Source organism: Ascaphus truei, chromosome 3, assembly GCF_040206685.1.
Source record: "Ascaphus truei isolate aAscTru1 chromosome 3, aAscTru1.hap1, whole genome shotgun sequence".
NCBI classification, from domain to species: Eukaryota; Metazoa; Chordata; class Amphibia; order Anura; family Ascaphidae; genus Ascaphus; species Ascaphus truei.
The window spans coordinates 191,865,019-191,888,008 of NC_134485.1; the positions used below are offsets into that span (position 1 = coordinate 191,865,019).

General features: G+C 41.9%; 1 protein-coding gene across 3 annotated transcripts in view; it reads right to left on the minus strand.

The window, feature by feature from the left end:
* The window catches only part of SRRM3 (serine/arginine repetitive matrix 3), a 524,720-nt gene that overhangs the window by 142,669 nt on the left and 359,061 nt on the right, over positions 1-22,990 (minus strand). For 2 of the 3 annotated variants that reach the window (XM_075589834.1, XM_075589833.1), the window contains 2 exons: positions 21,525-21,626; positions 820-954 (listed from right to left, as the gene is read on the minus strand). In XM_075589834.1, coding sequence (XP_075445949.1) covers positions 820-954; positions 21,525-21,626 — 237 coding nt within the window. The remainder of the gene's footprint in view (positions 1-819; positions 955-21,524; positions 21,627-22,990) is intronic. The other variant, XM_075589835.1, reaches the window with a different exon arrangement.

Consider the following 22,990-nt stretch of genomic DNA (forward strand, 5'->3'; position numbering starts at 1 on the left):
TAGACACAGCGAATGTACAGCAATGTTATTGTCACTGGATCATGGCAGATTCTTTTTTTGCCTAGTTCTGAAGAATTTTACTCAGGCTACATCAGGAGGTATGCTATATTTCTGGCATTTACAGAGGTTTGAAGACCCCTGATTTCCAATGTTCACCCCATTTATTATTTGTTTGTCTACAACTAAGTTTTTTCTTAGTATTTTCTTTAAAAAACAAAAACATTGCAATTGAACATTTTATTTTTAGCACCCATTTATTTTCATGTGTGGCTCACTGCTAAGCAGCATTGGTTATTTTTGAGCTTGCAATGACTTAAATAAACATGAAGCAAAAAGAAAATATATACATATATGTATGATGGTTGAATCTTTGCCAAAATGTTAAATCATATTATTTTCCTCTCTGACTGGGTGAGCTACTTTATATCAGTAAAAGCGGTACCATTTCCCTTTTTATTACTGTGCTCTCCATCAGCAGCTTTGGGTTGGACATATTAATTATCAGCCTGCCATCCTATAGTTCTTTTACTGTATTTCATATTTGGTAATGCACTGTAATAACATCGCCCTGAAGATGTTTCAGCTGTCATTTAACACTCAAAGAACATCAAGAAATCTGTTTTTGTATCTGGAAACAACAACCTGCTGATTGTTTTTTAATCACCCAGGCCTAAAGAGTTAATTGTGAAGTGGCCTGCTTGAGGGGTGAGATTCTAATTATCATAGATGGTGCATCACACCAGGGACAAAGGAATTACTGTAGATAAGCAGTGAGTCTTTACTAGGATAAAAGATTCATTGTGCGTAAATAGCGCTTACCTGTAATCCCTGTGGCTGCTGTCATCTCTGTACCAATCACTGTGACATTCACATTCCAATGTGCAGCCTTCCCCATACACTGAATACTCTGTGGCACTCTCTTCTCCAGGAACCACTGAATGGTTTTCAATTATGCTGGCAAATAAACAGGCAATTTTCATTTACAGTATGAAATCCATGTTTCTTTCCCTAACCTTTTACAGAATTGTACGTATGCAACAGGAGATCTCTCTGCAAACACTGATTTTTAAGCAAGAATAGAACCAATCTTTGAATTGTATTCAATATTTCAATAATGTCTTTGACACCTATCAAGAGTTTTGCATACAAAAGTGGGAAATGGGTCCCTGATCTTTACCACTCATTATTTGAGCCACATTCCATAACAACAGCCAAAGTAATCCTTCACAGTTGCATTATTTTATGGTACTCTTGAGTGTCTATTGGCATAGTAATGGAATTAAGAACATAAGTATAGGCTCCTACACAATGTTGTTCTAGCTGCATCCATGGAGACAAACTAAAACATCTTACTTACTCCAAAAGTACCTTTTAACATATATTGCCATTTACTTACAAGCAGGTAACCAAGACAACTGATCTAAATATTTTTATTTATAGTCCAAAAAGCAATGTTCTGAAGGCAAAGAGGGCCATGTATCAAGAACTTGCCCTTTGAGTTTTGGAAATAAAAATGTGTTTTCCTTGCACCTGCATAAAATAGAAGAAACTTGTTTTTCAATTTAGTTGCAAAGTGCATTAATACAGTGACGCTAAGGAACACAGAATCAAAAGGCATTTGTTTTTTATCTTGAATTTTTGGAAGCACACCCCATATAGGGTAACAACAAGGGTCCTACAAAAGAGTATGTGCTTGGTAAAAGGGAATGTTTATATTAGCAATAACATAATCAAAATAGGGTATGTCAAAACCTAGACACAGAGCTTAATAATACCTATTTATCAATTCATTAAAGACACTATGTTAGAATCCCGATGTTTACGTCACAGGTGGTAATTTAGTCAGGAAAGCATAGTGTCTTCCTCTAGTCTGTTATGAGTTTGTTAATAAATGTTAATCATTACGTTTCTTGTCCAAGGCTACTTTTAACATAACACCTTTTGGTTATGTGATATATCTTGGTAAATAGGCAGCAAAAGTTATTGACTTGGGAAGTAAGCGCTAAATTCCACTCATTGATCTACTGCCTCAGAGGCTGCCTCAAGGGACATGAATTTACATGTGTAAATGTGGATGACAAATATTTTTCGCCCCAACAGGCATTTATCTTAAGAACCGCAATGAACTTGCAGTCGGGATTCGTGAACTCCACCACTTACTATAGACCAGTAAAAGCTGCTCTTTGGCAACTTAACAAACAGAAACAACAAATAGAAACAAAATAGAATAGCTATTAATGCACATTTTAGAAAAGAGAGGATCTAGGGGGTTTATTCAAAAAGCCCCAAAGTGGCCGATCACACTGCCATTGGTCCAAAACTTCCACTCAAATAAATTGTGGATGCAAGTTCTAATCGGCCGCATTGGGGCTGTGCAGAAAAACACTATTATTTGTTCCACAATACAGTAACAACGGCTTCTGCAAAAGATTATTTCTAAGCATAAGAGCTGTCCTGAGAAAAACAAGCAGCATTAGCAAAGCCATTTCAGTGTTATTACACTGAAATCTTCTTATGATATGTTTTGTGGTCATTGGGGAGGCTGAAGGATAAATACATCAGACTTTGCTAAAGAGAAAAGAAAAACAATTATTTTACAAGTGCAGCTTGTGATAAACAAGAGCAAAATGAAAGGTTTGTGCATAACCTGTGTGATCAAATAAGCTTTGTTATTCTCTCATTTATGAAACATTCTTGTAAACAGCAATTAAGCTGTAAAAAAAAATCAAATATTTCAGCATTTGTGTTCAAAGCAGAGAGGCCAGTGGTAAAATATTAATAAATACATGTTTTGCAGTATGCAATATCAGTGAAATTCCAGAAAATGTAAAAAGCTTTCAATCTAACTTGAGTTTTATTCCATAGCTCATCTTCTTTATGTCACACTACTTATAGTATGCAAAGTTAAAAAAGTAGTTTAATTGGTCCTCAAGAAACGCAGGCTCTTGTACAGTAGGTTGTGCTACCTTTTAGGGCATCAAACTGAGAGTTTTTCATACTGGTAGATCAAATAATAGTGAACAGAGCTGTTAAACCCTCATACAGTAGTTTTCTTCTTTAAGTGTATTGTACACTTGTAGAAAAAACCTATGAGGTTTTGGAAACCCTGTGCATTGTAATTTCATAGATGAAGAACTCTTATGTTGGTCCCCTGAAAAGGTATCATAACCTACAATGCATTGTTAAATAAAGAAATTACATCACTGCTCTATAAAGTCGATCAGAGCATGTATAAGCAGAATATCTATTGTACTCTATTATGACGCATGTGTTATTCGTTTTGCCTCATAAAGCACTGACATTTCAAGTGTGCCTCCTTGTCTTTCAATTAAGAATTTTTAGGGTTTTTTGATAAGTGATGATTGTTTTATCGTGTGTTTGTGTGTGTGTGTGTAGCCATATTTATGTACAACAGTTTGAATTGATGCATCGTTGAATTGTGTTGGAAGAAAAGTTATGATTGTGTTCACAGACTTTATCTTAGTCCCAGCAAGACTAAGAATGTATTGCTCTTAAGCCTCCACATAGGATACTGGAAAGTCAAAAACAATTATTATTGACTAAAAAAAGTTACTTTCTGGACAATAATGAAGTCCCTGTTCTCTTAATGGTAAAAATGCCAGATGTTAACCTTTCCACTGGTAGGTGTACAGATATAGCAATTGTTATTACTACAGCTGGTGCAATGCAGCGGAACATATGAAAGGCCCCAGTGGGTGAGGTGGCCTTTTTTTTAAGGAGTAATAATGTCTGCTACAGTACATCGTAGTTGGCACATTATAAGCACTTAAAAAAAAAATGTCTATACATTTGTTCAATCCATGATTCCTGTGAGACACATTTTTATGTACAGTACCTTTGTGTCTGTTAAATAATTTTTTTATTTCAGCACAAGTTGAGCTTCTAATCTGTGTCTTTCTTAAATAGATTGGTAGTCATGTGACCACAATATCATGTCATAAATATGAAACTATTTATTATATTCATATTGTCCCAACTTTCTCTAACAAATTCAGATGGGCTGAAGTTTAAGGAGGGATAAGTCCCACTTTTCGGGGCCAAGTTATGAGAATAGAACATAGCGGTCGTGGCTGGGATTGCAAGCCGAAAAGAGTACCAGGACGTTTGGTACTATCTCCCAGTCAAGGGATTTTGGCATCTCCGGAGCAGATACAGCGGTTGTGTCAGGAACCTCATGGCGATTTGAGTTTCAGAACATTTTGGGACACGTCCCGGTCAACATAAAGACTTTGTTGTACTTCTTATTTCACCTAGGAAAGTCTAGTTTTGTAGCCCAGACCCCCAGTAAGTGTATTTTCTTCTGTATTTTGTAATCCACTGTGTGTACATCTGTTTCTATGGAATAAATGACCATTTGTTTTACTATCTTGTTTTGCTCAATGAATGATCCAGGTAAAAAGGTGTAAATACCTGGTCTCCCGTGACAGAGTCTACGCACTCTCGATGCAGAATGTGGAAGGGGAGGAGGGGGCAATAAAGGAGCAATCCAAGCAATATCCTGCATGTGTGTGATTTTAAAGAAATCAGTTCTGTTGCATTAGATAATACTTACTACTTTTTTTTATTTTAAAATTCAACTTAATGCCATTTTTAATGTGTTTTAATATGCTGAACATCCAGTGATTTCTATAGCAGGTTTTAGCCCACTTTATTCCCAGCAATGCAAGATCTGTGTAACACTTTCCTATTTGTGATACTTTGTTGCCAATATTCCCAGCAGTTTGAGCTGTAACAATAGATAATGTTACCATAGTAGTATAAGAATACATTGCAGCTGCTGAGTTACACTGACTGAAGAATTGATTTGAAACTTAAAGGTAGTCATGTACTAAACCCTGGGAAACAGGATATTGCTGATCATTCACTGTGTAACCAATCGTTCAGCAGCTTAGGTAATTAGTTTTCAATAAAAGTAATCAAATGCCGCATATATTAAAACAGATTTATTTTTTAAGCAGCTTGGATTGTCTCTTTAAGGGCCCCAAAAGGCCATATTCTAAGGCATATATTAATTATTGTGCATGGAAATAGTGCTTCACATCAATTTTAATTCATTAAAGTTTGATACTGTCAGCTGGTAATGCTGAAGCAGTATTACACACTTATAATCCTCTACCCCCACTTATTTAACATGTTTAGATATAAATAAACAGGGGGTGACAAGATATATCTGACAGCATATAGCAGGCCTGCCCAACTCGTAAAGTGAGAAGGGCCGAACTGCTCCAAGGAACAAAAAATTGGGCCGCACGGGTAAAATCATAATCATCATCATCATCATCATCATCATCATCATCATCATCTCTCCTCCAGCACCTCTCATCATCATCATCCTCATATCTCCCCCAGAACCCCTCACTATCAACCTTTACGATACTCCCCATCTATCTCTCATACCCCATCTCTCCCCCTCACCCACACAATACCCCCCTCCACATCAAACACACAATATCCCCCTCCACATCAAAAACACAATACCCCCTCCACATCCCCCCAGGCCATTCCATGTCAGCTGCCCCCCCCAAGTCAGCATCCCCCCCAAGTCAGCATCCCATGTCAGCAGACCCCCCCAAGTCAGCATTCCCCCACCAAGTCAGCATCCCCCCCAAGTCAGCATCCCATGTCAGCATCCCCCCCAAGTCAGAATCCCATGTCAGCATCCCCCCCATGTCTCTCTTCCCTCAATATGACACACTCTCCCCCTCCCCTCAATATGACACACTCTACCCCTCCCCTCAATATGACACTCCCCCCTCCCTCAATATGATACTCTCTCCCCCTCCCCTCAATATGACACTCTTCCCCTCCCCTCAATATGACACTCTCTCCCCCTCCCCTCAATATGACACACTCTTCCTCTCTCCCACTCTCTCACTCTCTTAAGCCTGCTCACTTACTTTCACTATAAGCCTGCTGCAGTCCCCCATGTGCGGCTGAGTACTGGGTGTCAGGAATCAGCGTTCTCCACGGTCCCCACACAGAGCACCCCCTTCCCGCAGGGAGTCCCTGGACACACAAAACAAACCTGTCTTACCGGCCTCCACGGCTCCTCGCTCCTGCCGCCGTCGTGGGAACACTCCCCTCGGCGATTCCTCTGCTCAGCGCCGGACGCGCCCACGCCCTCCCGCACGCACACCTGCACCATCCACTGGCGCGGTCCACGCGCGTACACGCGTTACGGAGCACGCTCAGTCTGCACACTCTTCTTCCCATCCCCCGGACCTCAGGCTTCGCCCCCGCACACTGCAAGGGCATACTCAGGTTACCAACAAGACTCACCTGGCCTGTTATGCCTGCACCAATCTGCAGTGTCTCCCTGTAGCTCTTCCTGTCCCGCCTCCGTTCCTAATTGGACCTTCCTGCTTTATCTAGCTCCTCTCTGCTCTCAGTCTTTGCTCGACATAGTCTCTGCATGGAAGTACTTCTGGATTCTCTCAGTGTTTTCACAGGTTCTGACGCGGCTTGTACGACTACCCCCTCTGGCTCTCGATCTCGGCACTCCTTGGACAACGCTCACTCTGGTAACCCCTTGAACATGGCTTGGACAACGACCTATCTCCACTCTCCACTCCCTGACTTCGGCGAGGCATCCTTCACACTATCTCTACAACCGGTACCGGCAAGTATTGTCTACCTTACTACACCTGGCCTGGCAACGCATCATACCACACTCCGGACACGCTCCCTTTGCTGCGGGTGCGTGTATTACCACGTCCCCCTTCAGTTCAGGGGACGGGTCTGGTCTGCGGGCAGCACCGGCGTAACACTGGGACAGGAGAAGGAGGGGCTGTGTGTGTGCAGGGAAGGCCCCGCCCCCGCTGCAGGCAGAGATCACACAGGGAGCAGCAGCACGGAGCTTCTGGCCACCCGTGCACAGCTCTGCCCGCCCCCAGGCTTCCCCGCACGCAGCCGGCGCCCCCCCCAGTTTGCGCATCGCTACGTACAGCATGCGGCCACGCGCGCCTTCTTTCCTTACCAGGGAAGGGGGGCCGTCACGGGCCGCACGGCCGTATGTTGTGCAGGCCTAGCATATAGTATTCCCTACATAATAAATAATAATATAACCCCATCAGCAGAAACTAGGTCAATGTTTACAGAGAATGCAATATATGTATAAACGGATGCAGGAGCAGTAGGTCCCTGCCTCAAGCATGTTATAATCTAAATAATAATGTTTGAAGGGAAAAGGAGATGGATTTGCCAAATACTCATTTGTTTTGCATTGCTGCCCACTGATAGATTCTTTTTCCATTGGTGCTTAAACTGACTTTGCTCAAGACTCAAGGCAATCAAATCTCTCCCAAGAAAAAAGAAGGATGCACTAACGTAATATTTGTAAACAGTAACCAACCTAGGGAACTGTACATTTGCGCTTCACTTGTCATGATAAAACATTTACATTTTATTTAAGTATTAATCATGACGAACAGGAAATTACTGACCAATAATTATTTTGCTGGAGGAATTAACCCAGCCAAAAATTACTATGATAGGCTTAATGTATGTTTTTTCTACATGTATTTTTACACTTTTACTGCATATATATATACTGTATATATATATATATATATATATATATAAAAATTGTACACACTCAGTAAAGCCATAACCTTTACACACAATACAGGTCTCACCCCCCCCCCCCATCCACCTCACCCCCAAGCATTTGCACTCAGTACAGCCCGCTACACTCGCTACACAAACAGCACTGTTCCTCCTCTACATAAACACACTTTCCAACCTCCTCAGTCTCTCCTGTGTGGAGGCAGTTGATTGGCTAGAACTCAAACTTGTCCAGTGACTATTAATGCCCAGAATTTTGACCAGAGAGCTGGGATATTATTAATCCTCAGCATTTCGACCCATTTGATCTATAATTATTATTATAATTAAATGCATTCGGCTGTGTGCACATGTATTATTTATTTCTAAACCTGAAGTGTCTGGTGGTCCCTGAAGAGGACAGATTAAAGAACCACTGTGTTAAAGAGTCAGTCCCATGTAGGGCAAAGTAACCTAAATGGCAGTGATCACCCATTAGTTAAATAGCCAGATCTGGAGTTTTGGGGTCCCTCTGCTGTTGGGGATTTCCCTCCAGTAAACCAGAGAAACACTCCTAACACTGGCTTTGCATATAACGGCTAATACAAAGTCTGATCAATTCCCAGTGTTATCACAGCCTTTTATTTGACTTTTCAGTCCTCTTAAAAAGTTAGAATGATAGAAAATCTCCACTTGTATAATCAAAGCAAGTTTTGACTATTTGAACAGTTTCTCACCGATTGTATGTACAGTTTAACATAAGCATTTCATGCAAGAACAAGATACTAAACAAACACCAAACATTTTCTAAGTAAAAATGAATATAGCTGTTTATTGAAGTCTGTATCGCTATAATGGCTCCATCTGTGTTTACAACCTAACCTTGTATGTGATTACTGTTTAGATAAGTGGGATGTTACATCAAGGAAAGCTCTTTGGAAAAAGACAACCTCTGATGTATAATGAAAAGCTACAGCATATAACAATGGTTTGTAAAGTAACAACTTTTTTTAATATAAATTGAAGCTTTGTAAAGATGACAGTACTTTTTAAAGAAGCTAACCTTAACCTTACGACTACGCATACAATAGTTCCAACAATAATGAAATCATCAGCATTATTACAGTACCTGCATGTACTGTCACGGCCCCTTAAACCTCCAACATCACCGTATTAATACGGGGATGTTTGCTGTTTCTGCCAAACTTGGCCGCGCGCCAGCGGCATCTCCTGTTCAGCGCTAATGGCGCTGAACATTGACAGCGCCCTCGGCGCCGAAACCAAAGGAAAAAAGCCTGCATCTGCCCGCGCTTTTAAAAATCCTGCGGTGGCGGCCGCAGGAGACTAAAGGCGGCCGCCACTGTACAGTAGCAGAGATCAATCAGCACCATGGAGAATTCCTCACTAATACTGACAAGAATTATTTCAAATATGTTAACCCTTCCAACCATGAGAGCTACTATACTGCATTTGAATTAACTGGTCTCTTGATTACAGATGCAGCCACGAGTATCCGAACCCTTGCCTTAGAAAATCTGGGACAATCTCCCAGTAAGGCTGCAACATTTCTGTGACATTTCTGCAGACAGACCAATGGCCCATCGGGTTAACACGGCGGGGGTCCCTGGCAGTCCCATTCAAACTGACTGACGTTCAAACTGAATGGGACTGCCAGGGACCCCGCCGTGTTAAGCCGATGGGCCATTGGTCTGTCTGCAGTAAAGTCACAGAAATGTTGCAGAATTACTTGGAGATTGCCCCAGATTTTCCAGGGCAAGTGTTCAGATACTCGTGGCTGTATCTGTACTTCTCTGGGATTCTAAACAATTGCCTTTGTGTTCCTTTTTTTACCTCCATTTCCTGTTCTGTGTTCTTAAATCTTATATTTCTAAGGAAAACAGTGGAAAGGGGCCTTGCTGGGAGTAGTAATTGCTACACACTATCAATATCCCTTTTTGAGCACTGTAATACGTTTATATATATGGATACCTTAGGTTTTTTTTTTCTTTTGCTCAGATATAAAAAATTGAACTTTGTTTTAAACAGTTATATCCCTCTTAGTATTTGTTTCTGCATATTAAACACAGTCGTTTTCTGAACCACACTCCTTCACATGAGTTATGAGACATATTTACCTTTTTTGTTTTATCTTCCTTTTTGGAAAAGAAATAATGGCCACTCAGTTAGCCAATAGAAAGCCATAACAAAACTGTGGCAATGAAGTTGCAGCTTTCTATTTGTTTGACCTAATAGCCATCTTGGATTCTTCTACCCAAACAAAACGAATTGATAACTATATCAGGAGCTTATGGTTTCTAGAGTTTTAGATATTGTGGTTAATCTCCAATGGACTTTTGTTTTAGATTATGTGAAAAAAACTAGATAACAAGCCTTCAACCCTAGTATGGGATTATGAAAGTATTAGTAAATGAATAAAATATTACATTCTGTAGATGGCCATATTGTGACCCTGATCACACCTTTCTCATAAGAACAGCCCACCAGATTGGTTTTTAGTTTTTTCATGCATCAAAGATGGCTTAGGGGAAATGAAAATAAATAATTGTAAAATGATTAGTCACGTAACCAGCTGCCCATTTGAAGCCTTTCATATATGTAGCAAATTGGCATTAGTAGCTAAAATGACAGCAGCAAAACAAGAAGCACAGATGTAGAAGTTGCTGGCATGTTCTAGCGATTACAGTAGAGCAGTAGCCCCACCCAATTTGTACAGCAGCTAATCCTTTAAAATGGCGTCTGCGCCCACTAGTGCATTGTGTTTGCCCCACGGGAGCAAAACCGTCTGCTACATCTATACATGTCCTACATATTGGGTGGCAGAAGAATACCAACAGCAACTTTGTTAGTTCCAAAAGCTGATTAAACACTGCAGCAGGCAACATCAACTTGTAATTTCAACTGACTATTCTCAAACCTTCCTGTCAAAAATGTTAATTTACTGTAAACTAGCTTCAATTTTTCTGTAATCACATAAATCATGCAAAGGTATATATGGTAGTATTTCACATATTATATCATGTCTAATTCATAGACTTAAATTCAGAACTATTCTATATCCGAACATTTCAGAGCAAGGTTGTGTAATATTTTAGTTTTAGTATTCAATTGAAGTAGGGGCATGGTTATGAGTTATTTCCAAAATGTTTCTGACATTTGGGGTAGGTCTATCCCTTTTCTTTAAATTTACATTAACAACTAACTGTATAATAAACACAATACAGTACACATTGGGCATCACTATAAAAATAAAGCATTTTAAACAAGTTGTAACATTTTCGGAGCCCTCCGTTTGAGAAACCCAGATATCATGAAAGAATAAAACAAGATTAAAATGCAGATGTAAAATGTTGCTATATTTTCAAGGGTGCCTTGAAAAATAAGAAAACAAATGCTTAATACTAATGTCTATTGCTGTGCCATAATAATGTAAAACCAAATAAGTGCATCAATGGTTTTATTTCTTTATGTTTTAGGCTTACTTGTGACCAGTACTATTAGCTGCAATGGATCCCATATATTCTAAATTGTTTAAATACCACACTCCCAAGTTAAAAAAAAATAAGTCTTTTAAATAGGAGAGCTACAAATATTGGATAGTACCCGTAAGAATACCCCAAGATCCAGGAATGAAGAATGTTTAGTAATCAGCGACCTTTATCCAATAATGACGTTGCTGCGCAACCATAATTGATAATGTCTTAGTTCCTTTTATAATGACTTGGGAAACAGCACATTCTCCTTTGTAACATATTATTTATTAACATTTATACAGTGGGTGTGTATTTTTTTTTATATACAGTACTAGTATTATTCCCAGTTGATGACATTGAGATTTATGGCTTGACCCTACAACAAAATGGGTACAATATTGCTGGTGTCAAACCAGATTAATTTAACGCTACAGTAATAGTGACTGCTAGCTTTCAGGGTGAATACGGTCCCTTCCTTTTATGGATGCGCATATTGTACAGTATGTTGCAGTAGCTTGTGACATCATCTTCTGTTGTCTGATATATATTTAATCATCTGAGGAATTATTGATGTAATTGGCTGTTTTTCTTATCTCTTGCTCTATATTATTGATTATGGACAGACCAATTTTTCACTAAAAGATCTCATTTTCACTAAGGCAATTAGTATGTTTTGCCCACAAACATGGCCTGTGGGTGGCCCTTGAAGACTGAAATACGGCCAATCTGATCTACAAAAACATGTCCTCCCATAATGACACCATTGTGACACTGATAACTACATCTACTTTATCCATATATAATGCATATTCATCAAATTGTTTCATGCATTTTATGTACTTAAGGATCACAAATAAAATCAAATGTTCTTATGTCTCTTAATGGCATACAGTAAAAGATGAGTTTTACCAGCAATACTATAGTCCAGGCTAATAAGCAACTTGTCTAACACAATCTAATGTTGTACTACTTATATGAGCATAACAGGAATGTCTTTAGAACCCTGATAATGGTTACTGTGAGCCATTTCTTCTTGTCACCAAAGCTTCAAGCACCATTCATTGACATATTACATTTATTTATTTATAAAAATGTTTTACCATGAAGTAATACATTGAGAGTTACCTCTCGTTTTCAAGTATATCCTGGTGGCAAATGGTGGCAAATGATTCTTAATTAAAACACAAATGTAACCAATAACCCTACTTTATATTTCAGGCTCCCCCCCCCCCCCCACTAAAAAAAAAACAAGTTTCCATCACACACAAAGATTCTAATAATAAAGAGTTCATGAACATTTTTGCTTCCCAATAGTGAGAGAGCATCCTGAAGCCCCTTGGTGACGAGACACCTGACCGCCGGGGCTAGGCTCCTCTCCCCTAACCTTCTTCGTGGTCCTTCCATGTGCTGCCTTAACTTTCCCCCTTCCTCACCGTGTTACAGTATGACATGGGGTAGGGGGAGGGGCAAGGAGATTAAAAGGCAGGGGTGGGAAAGTAGTCTGCTCCCAGCCAAGAAGTTTGTGAAGAAATGGTGTTGGCATAGGAGCTGCTGGATTGGCTGCAGACAGAGGCTCCCTCAAGGGAGGATAGGTGGCTCCAGCAACACCTTGTGAGTATGCTCACAGGCGATGGCAACACAGTCGTCGGGTCCGATAACATCAGAGCAGATACAAGTGTCGTGCCTGGGGGGCAGAGCCAGAGATCTACATGTCCGTCTGCATGGGCCCAAGGGGAGCAGTGGTGTTCCAGGACCCACCTATACGACAAACGTGGAGGCATGCTTGTACCGTAGCAAGGAGCATGGCATAGATGGAGCAGACTGGTGCTGGGAGGCGGACAGGTAAGAGTAGGGCTTTGGTCTCTATTTCCCCCCCATGCTTCAGTGAGAGCAAGGCCCCCCTTGAGTAAGACACAAGGAGGTGCAGAGGGGCTGAGGTCCCTAGGTATCCCATAGGCGTGGAGTGATACTCTCCTGAGGGGGACAGGCCAGGGGGGTTTTCAGCTGCCCTCACAGGAGGGTTAAGGGCAGCAGAAGCCAGGGACTGCAGGGCAGGATACAAGCCAACAAGAGAGAGAGCTGCTGCAGAGTGGACCTGTGGGTGCTGCTGGGGCAGTGGATGAGGCTGCCATTCTGAGGGGGGTGCTGGATGCCTTAGGAGTGCAGGGGAGGGTCCATAAAGAGGGCTAGAAGGATTGTCAGTGAACCCCATGGAAAGCAGTTAGGGCTACACTGCCGGGGGTGGCAGCGGCTTGGGAATGGGTGACCCCTCAGGCAGAGGTCAGCAACCAGGTTCCTTTGGGGCTGGTAAGTGGGAAGATCACATTAGCCTCCTCAGAGGTGGCATAGGGGGTTACTACACCGGCAGAGGCAGTAGGTGTGGTGGAGGTGGGGAAGGTATTGGATTTTTGTTTCAAAGATGCTTATGCATGACTTACTAGCCCGTTAGGTTTACACTTGCCTGCAGATTTAAAAGGAAAGATATGGGCAGGGGAGTACATGGATATATTATCACTAATCCAAGGGAATAGGGAAGTGTTGGCAAGGTCCAGCAAAACAGGTGAGGCCAAGAATGAAGACATTGAGAAGCCGTTATTCCTATAAACATTCTCTAGTTGGTTACAGGTCTTCTCTATTCTGACCAGTGTGATTGGGGAAAAGTCACCACATTTGTGCTCGACATTATTTAAGTGTCAGGACATGACCGGTTTTTGGTATAGAAACCACAGTGGGATGGGGTGGTGGCTATATGACGAACAATTTTGGCAGAAGAGGGTCGTGGGTATGCAGCTATCCTGGGATACAAAAGACCTATGGATAGAGGTTCTTACCACCAATAGGCCTGCTTCCTTTCATGTGGGGACAAGCAGTGGGTCATCCTCCAATTCGCCGGCCAGTAGTTGGAGAAGAGTATGCTGGGCCTTCAATGAGGGGCAATGCAAATTTGGTGACTGCAAGTTCCGGCATGTTTGCTCAGCCTGCATTGGCAAATGCTACAGGAGAAGTGGGGGGGGGGGGGGAGGGGGAGGAATAAAGCCAGCACAACAGACTTTGTCAAAGAGCAGCTACACTAGTGAGCACCAAAAAGATAGCGACATGGCTGGGTCTCTACCCCAATAAGTAGGTAGGCCGCTTGTTACAGGCAAGCTTTCTGGGGGGTTTTGAATTACATTTCAGGAAAGGAGGGGGTTGGGAGCAGAAGAATTTAAAATTAGTCATGGAGAGGGAAGGCATAGCAAGAGAAAAATTTAGTTCCCTGCCAATGTCTGGGCTGAGAGTTCCCCATTGGGCATAGCTCCTAAAAAAGAAGTGTGATCTTTCCGATTAATTCAACACCTGTCTTCTCCAGAGGGATCATTTGTAAATGACAGCATTGACAGGGAGCGTTGCTCGGTGGGTTATGCTAATTTTGATCAGGCAGTAGAATTAGTGGGCAGTTATGTGTGGGACGTGCTATTTGCAAAGGCTGACATAAAGTAGGCATTTAGGTTACTGCCAATTCACTGCTGTAGTGCAAGCGGGGCGACCAGTATTTTGTGGATTATTCTTGCCAATGGGGTGTTCCCTGTCGTGCTTCTACTTTGAAACTTTCAGCACTTTTCTGGAATAGGTAGTTAGAAAAATAGTGCAGCCAGTGGGGGTGATGCACTATTTAAATTATTTTTTGCTCATAGGTCCAGGAGAGTCAGATTTGGATGCTAGATGCCTGGTAGAGTTTCCAGCAATGGCATGAGAGTTTGGTGTCCCTTTGGCAGTGGAGAGAATAGAGGGCCCAACTACCATTGGGTAGTACAGTATTGGGCTGTACAGGCCTCTTGAGACTCGTGCGGTCTGCGCATATGCGGCAGTTCTATGACGCGCCTGTGCGCCACGTCCATAGTGGGTCTGTGCCTGACAAGCATGCATGTTGTGCGCATGCGCCTTGTGTTGTTTGGGGTAGTGTGCATCCTGTGCATGGGTGGGACCCTGTCGGCACCGTGACATCACGAGGAGTGCAGCGTTCGCACCAAGGGACACCTTTATCAGGGTAATAGGTTAGTATAGGGGGTATATATATTACACTTGGTTGCTTTATGTTTAGCCCTCACCTTGACAAAGACTGGTTATGCAGTCGAAATGTTGGATTTGCTATTAAACCACCCCCTTTGCAAGACCGTGTGCCTGGTTGTTTTCCTCCTGCTCTGTGATTTCTCTGGGGTAGTACAGGATATCTCCCATCTCCACGAGCACCAGCAGATTACCTTTATTTCTGCAATTACCATGTGCCTATAACCCTCTGCATTCCCCAACTACCATTCTCAGTTTTTTAGGAATCATAATTGATTCGGTCTTTATGGAATATAGAATGCCCGGAGAAAAGCTGAGGACTTTGAAAAGTTCTGTGGAGGTATTTATGTCTCTCAAGAAATCGTTGTTGAGGCATTTTCAGTCCTTAATGGGACACCTGTTTTTTTGCGGCAAGGATAATGCCATTGGGGAGGGAATTTTCCAAATGGCTTGCAGCTACTACAGCCAGGGTGAGACAACCATATCAATTTATAAGGATAACAGCGGAGATCTGGAAGGCTATATGGGTGTGGTTGGAGTTCTTGTGCTGTTACAATGGAAGAACACTTCAGAGGAGTCGATTGACATCCGACAATGAGCTCGAGCTCTTTACAGATGTGACCTGGTCAGTCCAATTCTGGGGCATATTTTGAGGGGGTGTGGTGCGAAAAGCAGTGCCTGGATTTATGGGCGGAAACTCAGTTAATAGAGAACAGGATGTTCCTAGAATTTTTACGGTTAGTAGTTGCAATAGGGTTTTGGGGCGCGCTTCTAGATAACCAGCATGTAGTGTTCTGGACTGATAATATGGGGATGGTTGAGGCAGCTAACAATTGTGGGTCCCGGTCCCCTCTGTGTTGGCTTTATTACATAACTTTTAACTAACTTGCCTGGAAATAAACATAGCCTTTAGGGCTAGGCATGTAACTGGAGTGGCTAACAGGGTTGCTGATGCTTTATCCCGAAAGCAGTTAGCAGAGTTCAGGAAGTTGTTGCCAGAGGCGGATCCAGTCAGCCTGCAATGTGCGTTGGAGTTGTGGGAGTTGATGACGGTCCAGTGATGAACTTGGTGCGAGCTTCAGTAGCATCTGGTACGTGAGATGCTTTAAGCAGCATCTTGGTGGGAATACCAGGATCTAAGGGAACTTGGTTAGAGGTATCTGAGGTGAGTGCCCTAATGAAGTACGTGCTAATTTTAAAATAAAAAGGGCAAGCGGACAGCTTGGTGGAAAGGAAACTCGCAGGGTGGCATTTTTTATGCCATTAAGGGATTATCCGACTTAGGCTTTCATAGTGAGGAGGGCGGCAGCCGGTCATTCTGCAGTGCTGGAGGTTCTAGTTCTGGCAACCGGGAGAGTTTGTTTCTCTCAGTTGGAGGTGAAGCTGTTTAATACAGTATTGACGCTGGCACTTTTTGGGGCATTGCGTGTAAGCGAATTAGATTGCTCAACAAAGAGGGGGGGGGGCTGTCAGTCGAGAGTATGGTGCAGGGTCGGGATCACTTAGGCTCCTGGTGCGGCACTCTAAGATAGACCAGCAAGGCTGGGGAACTTGGGTTTCTCTAAGGGGGTTGGGTGACAGCACGATTTGCCCAGTAAGGAGGCTAAGGTTCAACATGGAGGTTCATCCTCCTATCCCAGGCCCATTGCTGGGGCATGCAGATTGTGGGTCGGTATCAAGATTTCAAAACAAGCGGGTATTCCAATTATGCCTTAAAATCCGGGGATAGAATGTACCCGGTTCGGCACCCACTTCTTCCGCATAGGGGTGGCGACCGAGGCAGCTCGGATTGGCCTAAGAACGGAGGTGATAAAAAGGATTGGCCATTTGGAGTCCAGCCAGTATCAAAGCTATATTAGGCCTGTGTTGAGTTAAAGGGCGTTGGGTTGATTTTTTGTTGTTGATATTTTAGTTTTTTTTGCCTCCAGACATTTGGATCAGCAGGTATTCTTTTATTCATTGGGCGGAGAAGCGTGCAGTCGTCCAGCCATACGGGAGGAATTTGGACTTGAGTGAGAAGCAGGGAAATGTGTTCTGGTGGGGTGGAGTGAGGTTTTGAGATGGACTAAGCTGTTACCAGAACTGCTTGTCTTGGTGTGGGATAGGAGGCACCCACACATTTTTATTATTCACCAGGGGGCAATAATGTGGGGGTGGTCACATCATTAAATTCAGTTATGTCAATGAGGAATGATTTATCTCAGATTCAGGTGAGTTGGGGGGCAGTCTAGGTGGGGTGGTCAGAAATTGTCCACAGGAAGGCGCAGCAAGCTGAGGTTATGGAGCAAACTTGAAAGACAATTAATAAGGCAGCTGAACAATGTATGTTGCCAGCAGGAGGCTGGGTGATAAGTCACCCTGAGTACGATTCAGCAAATAGCAGATTACTACGCCCAGACGAGGTACATTTATCTGAAATAGGGTTAGATCTGTTTTACATGACCCTTCAGAAGGGGCTTGAAAGGATCCTTGCGGCTCTGTGGATATGACGCTAGTTTAAGGAGATTAAATAGCCCCGTGGGTTGCGCCTGTTTAGGGGGTTCTATTGTGTAGAAAAGCCCTATGGTGGCTGGGGGTGGCGAGTGGGCAGGGCCCATTTGTGCATGATTCCTTGGGGCCCAGTCTTGATATACTGCCAGGGCAGTGGGGTCCCTGGCTTCGTAGGTGTTCTGTTCCATGGTTTGGGTACCATCGGCCTTTACCCAGGCGGGAGATCGCTAGTTAAATTAACTAATTATATAAATAAAGCCATGGCCATTGTACCTGCAGACCTTCATTGTGTGTTTATTGTATTATTATTAATATTAAAGTTGTGGGGAGGGAGATCTTCCTTGTAAGCTCCAAAGTCAAGCAGTCTGGATCCCTTTGGTGACAGTACACATAACCATCATCACAATTGTCTCAGCTGGTCTGCGCGCTGCCTTCCCCTTTCCTCACCGCATCACGGTATGATTTGGGGGGAGGGGCTAGCGAATTCCAAGGCAGGGCAGGACAGGAAAGCAGTCCGCTAACTGCTGAGAAGTTTCCACCCATCACTTACCAGGGCTTATCATTTGTGTAAATAAACCAGTGCCCATTGTACCTCCAGACCTTCGTTTGGGTGTTTATTTTAAAGTTGTGGGGAGTTGTGTGCATTTTATTATCATTCATCCTAACATCCTGCGGATTATAATCCATAAAAATCAATCTACTACATGGAATGTTAATAATGAGATGTGGATTAGCTGCTTGCATGTTTTAACATCAGTCTTAATTAATATCAATTGACTTTCTTTCTTGGTCAGCAGAACTGAAGTCCTGGATGTGCTTAGTGTCTGTAACTTAAGTGCTACTTGGTACTGGCTGACACCTCAAGTCAATCTTTCTATTGGAAACTATTTAATGCATCTACATATTGTGCACCAGGAAAGTGGTGATGGATACAAAATTAATTGAGCTCAAGTATGTTGAAAACCGCATACTGTATATTAGTCAACATAATAATTTACCTAGACAAATACTAAACTGCTGTAGTATAAAACATATGGTTTCAAATTCATAGTACTTTATTTTCATTCAAAAGACATATTGGCCCTGGAAAAATATAGATTTGTTGTACATTGTGACACCTTTTAGGGGACTGTATCAGCGTAGGAAGACTAGACACCAGGTTTGTATTGAACAAATTGGAGCGGTATTTTCAAAATAAAATACAAGAACATATGGAAAACAAACCAAACCAAAAGTCCCTTGGGGAGGTCTGTTCCTTCTTAGCCCTCTTACCCCAGTTATGGGAATCACAAATAGATAGCAGTGTTAAGGTTCCTTTCAACAGGGGGATTAGCCAGAAATATCTATTTCAGGTCCAGTTAGTGCAGAAAGTCCCTCCACGCAGAAGGAGGGAGGTTCAGCAGCAGGACTTCTACTAGAGATAGACAGAGTGCAGTACTCCCCCCAGCACATCATGCAGACTCTTGACCACACTATATTCTATAAGGGTCGATTCTGGAGCATTCAACTCACTGGCTGTGAGCCAGCTAGCCCTGGACTGGAGAGCACTCCTGGAATCAGATTGCAAGTCTCATTACTGACTAGAACTAACTTTGGATGCCTGGATGTGGAGTAGTGACGTAACGTTTCCCTATTATAGGAACCAACAAAAAGAGTTCTTCATATAGTAGTTCAAATGGTAGTGTACAATAGAGATGAGACCTGGGAAGTTTTGAAAACTGTGTACTATAATTCCATCAATGAAGAACTGTCATGTAGTCCCCAAACATTAGTCACAATTTTTAACAAATCTAATTAAGAACTTCATTAAATCTACTAATTTTCTCAGGTTTCATATTTTCTCAGTTATTAAAATGTGTTCTATAATACAGATATAGAAGGCGTTATTACTAGGAACGGGCGGAACAGTCCAAATCCATTCCCTGGAATTTACCGGATATTTTAGGCCAAATCTGCCCCCCAAAAAACGCCAACAGATTTGGCATTAAAAAAGCAGAGCGGATTTTTAATAATCCGAATTGATTACAAAATTATTATTTTTTCCCTTTTGATGGTTGGGCATCGGTCCTTTATTGGATTAATCTGTTTGTGCCCCTGACTGAGGATGAGCTTTTAGTCCGTCAAGGGTAAGTAATAGCACCAATCAATGGATTACAAGGCTAGCGGTTGATTATGTTATTGTTCTATTGTAATGTCTATTTTTTGTAAATATATATTTTTAATGATTCTCAATGGGCAAAATTGCTATTAGCCACATTGGGCTAATAGGACTATTACCCATTACAGTGGGATCGGGGAGGCGGGTGTTGTCCCTTGTTGGGGTTTGATTATGTTTTATTTTTTCGTAGTGTATATTTTGTTGTGTATTTAAAAATTAGTTTCTATGGGCAAAATCCCTATTATCCACATCTAGCTAATAGGGCTATTGCCCATTGTGTGTGTGTGGGGGGGGGAGGGGTAGTTTTGATGGGGACAGTTGCCCCGGCAAAGTTGGTTAGGACTCCCAGGGGTTGATGGGAGGTGTTAACTTTTTGGTCAGCTAGTTATGGAAACAAATGACTAGTTGACTAGTGGGCTAAAATGGGGTTAATATGTATTGTAATTTAATTCCTATTTTATCATTGTGGCAGGATGGCCTGTAGCCGAGGTCAGGGAACAGTCCACACGTGTAGTTTCAGGATAAATGAAAATGTTCAGTGGCTTTATTTCTCCACAGCATAACATAACATGTGGGTACACTGTCCCTTTAAACAAAAACAAATCCTGCTCCACATTGGGAGAACTGACTAACACTCCAGGCCAATCTAGCAGGCTGGCTGGCTAAACCATTTACCAAACCATAAGTGTATTTTAAGCAGTCAGGAAAACAAATGAACAAGTCTTACTTTGGTTGAAGTAGTTAGTTTGGTGAAACCGTCTGGCTAGCAGCTCACATAGCAGAGTTCTCTGGTCTAAGGCAGCCAGCTACTGCCAGTAACAACATCCTGTTATACCTTGCTGGTTATCAGGTGTCAGCTTACCTCCTGATTACCTAGCTTCCTCCTGAGTTAACCTTCTGAGTGCTGGATGAAGCACTCAGACATATGTTTCCCAGGCATAACTGATAGGGGTTGACTTCACCCTGTCACAATCATCTATTTAATGTTTTACCTTATCTTGCCTATGTATCAATAATGGTCAATATATTAGCCATTATATACAGTACATAGGGAATACAGGGCTAACACAAGCCTGGACTAGGTGCTAAAAGATATATTTTTTTAATTATGTTTGAATAGTTTTAATCGGGTGGTGTGCAGAGCTGACCCCCATTAATTTCAGCTACGAGGACACCCTGCTCCCTGAGATACAGACCTCTGTAGGTGCTGCTGGTGTCGGTCTGCAGTTGAAATGTCCCTGTCATGGCTTCCTATTGGTCGAAAGTACCTGGTTATTTAACAGTAGCAGATACCGGCTCCCCCTATGGAAGTAAGTATTTCAGCAAGCAGGGGGTCCCAGAGCTGATAGTTATGCGGTACAGCTCCGGAGACACCCTGCTTTAAACCTATTTTTTTTTTAAACATTTCAATCCGTCATTACGGATCATCCATTTTGGGACTGATCTGAAGAAGTCCCTGGGCCAAAAGAACCAGCCGATCTGAGGCAGATCCAAATCCACCAAAATGTTTCACCAATCTCTAGTTATCACCCCTGTTAATACAAGTTACACCACAAAATAGAACATTGTGTGTTATCTGCTTAACTATTGTTTTCAATAGCACTTCTGTTAATTAACGCTCCACTGTTAACTCAATGCATTACGTTAATGGGTGCAATGACATCTGCTACATCTGTAGCTTCCACAGTTTAATGCATACATCTTTTTGTAGTACACTTTGCGTTTTTAAATAATAGCCAACAATGACAGTAAGCTGAGAATATGCATAGACTTACATCTGACGCCCATGTTGATCCTCTCTCGTCAGCACTCCCTCTTTCTCCATAAGCATCTGACGAAAGGTTCCCACTTTTTGCCGAATCTCCTCTTCAGAGTAACTGAAACACAATACAGGACTAATGATTAGGGCTACTATGATTCAATGCTCCATGCAGCGTTCAGATCCATGTGTGTCATTGGCATATTCCAATCCTACATCACACACCACAAGTTAGCAGAAGGAAAATACTTCAATAACTTTTGATAAGATACTTTATTCCCATTAATAATGTTATTATAAAGCTTATGTTTTGAACTCTATTGTATTCCTAATTTATGTTACTATATTTTCACATTGTTTTGATTGTATCTTATGGAAATTGAATAAGGCAAAATCACTTTTACCTTAATTTTTTTTTACATTTCAGTCACATTGTTTCTTACAAAATGTTTTAAACATAGACTGTAACTTTGCCAACACTATCAATAATGATTCTGATGGCCAGGTATACGAAGTGTAGCTGAAAAAGGAGCATTGCACATATTCTTATACTACAGAGTATATATATCTAGTACAGTAGCTCTGAGAATATTCCTAAAATTGAATGCTATAAAATAGTTGTACTGTACATGAATGTATGTAAAGAATATAGTTATAATATATAGAAAGAGAGTTTAAAAAATGGGCGCACTCATTTGCTAATTGTGCTGGACAGGGCTTCTCTGTGCACCGTAAAAAATAATTACTACTACAGTATATGTTAGATCACAAAAATGGTCACAATACTGACACTGGACAAACAAATATGATTAATGAATGTATTACTCCAAAATATTGGGCTACCATGTGCTATATGGAGCAATAAATAATCAAAACCTTTTTCACTGACTGCCCCACACCTCTGGAATGCCCTTCCCCTCAGTACCCGATTAGCACCCTCTCTATCCACCTTTAAGACCCACCTTAAGACACACTTGCTTAAAGAAGCATAGAATAGCACTGTGGATATTCTGAACACATGATACATAAAGCTTGGCCCCCTGCAGACGCACTTACCAGAACTCCCTCCTACTGTCTCTGTACGTTCTCCCTACCTACCAATTAGATAGTAAGCTCCTCGGAGCAGGGACTCCTTTTCCTAAATGTTACTTTTATGTCTGAAGCACTTATTCCCATGATCTGTTATATATATTATCTGTTATTTATTTGATTACCACATGTATTACTTCTGTGAAGCGCTATGTACATTAATGGCGCTATATAAATAAAGACATATGTAACGGGTATTCCCCCACCCAATCGCAGATTATAGTGTGGGTGCGGAGAACATACAGTGTTACCTGCGTGTGGTGCTTTACCTGTTGGCTCACAGGAGGGCTGAGCTTCCGCCACAGGGAACCTGGGGCAATTATATGATACTATGAGTAACCGCGTACTCGGTGCAGCGCCTCCACCTGCGATGGCTCCCACCATAGGGGGAGT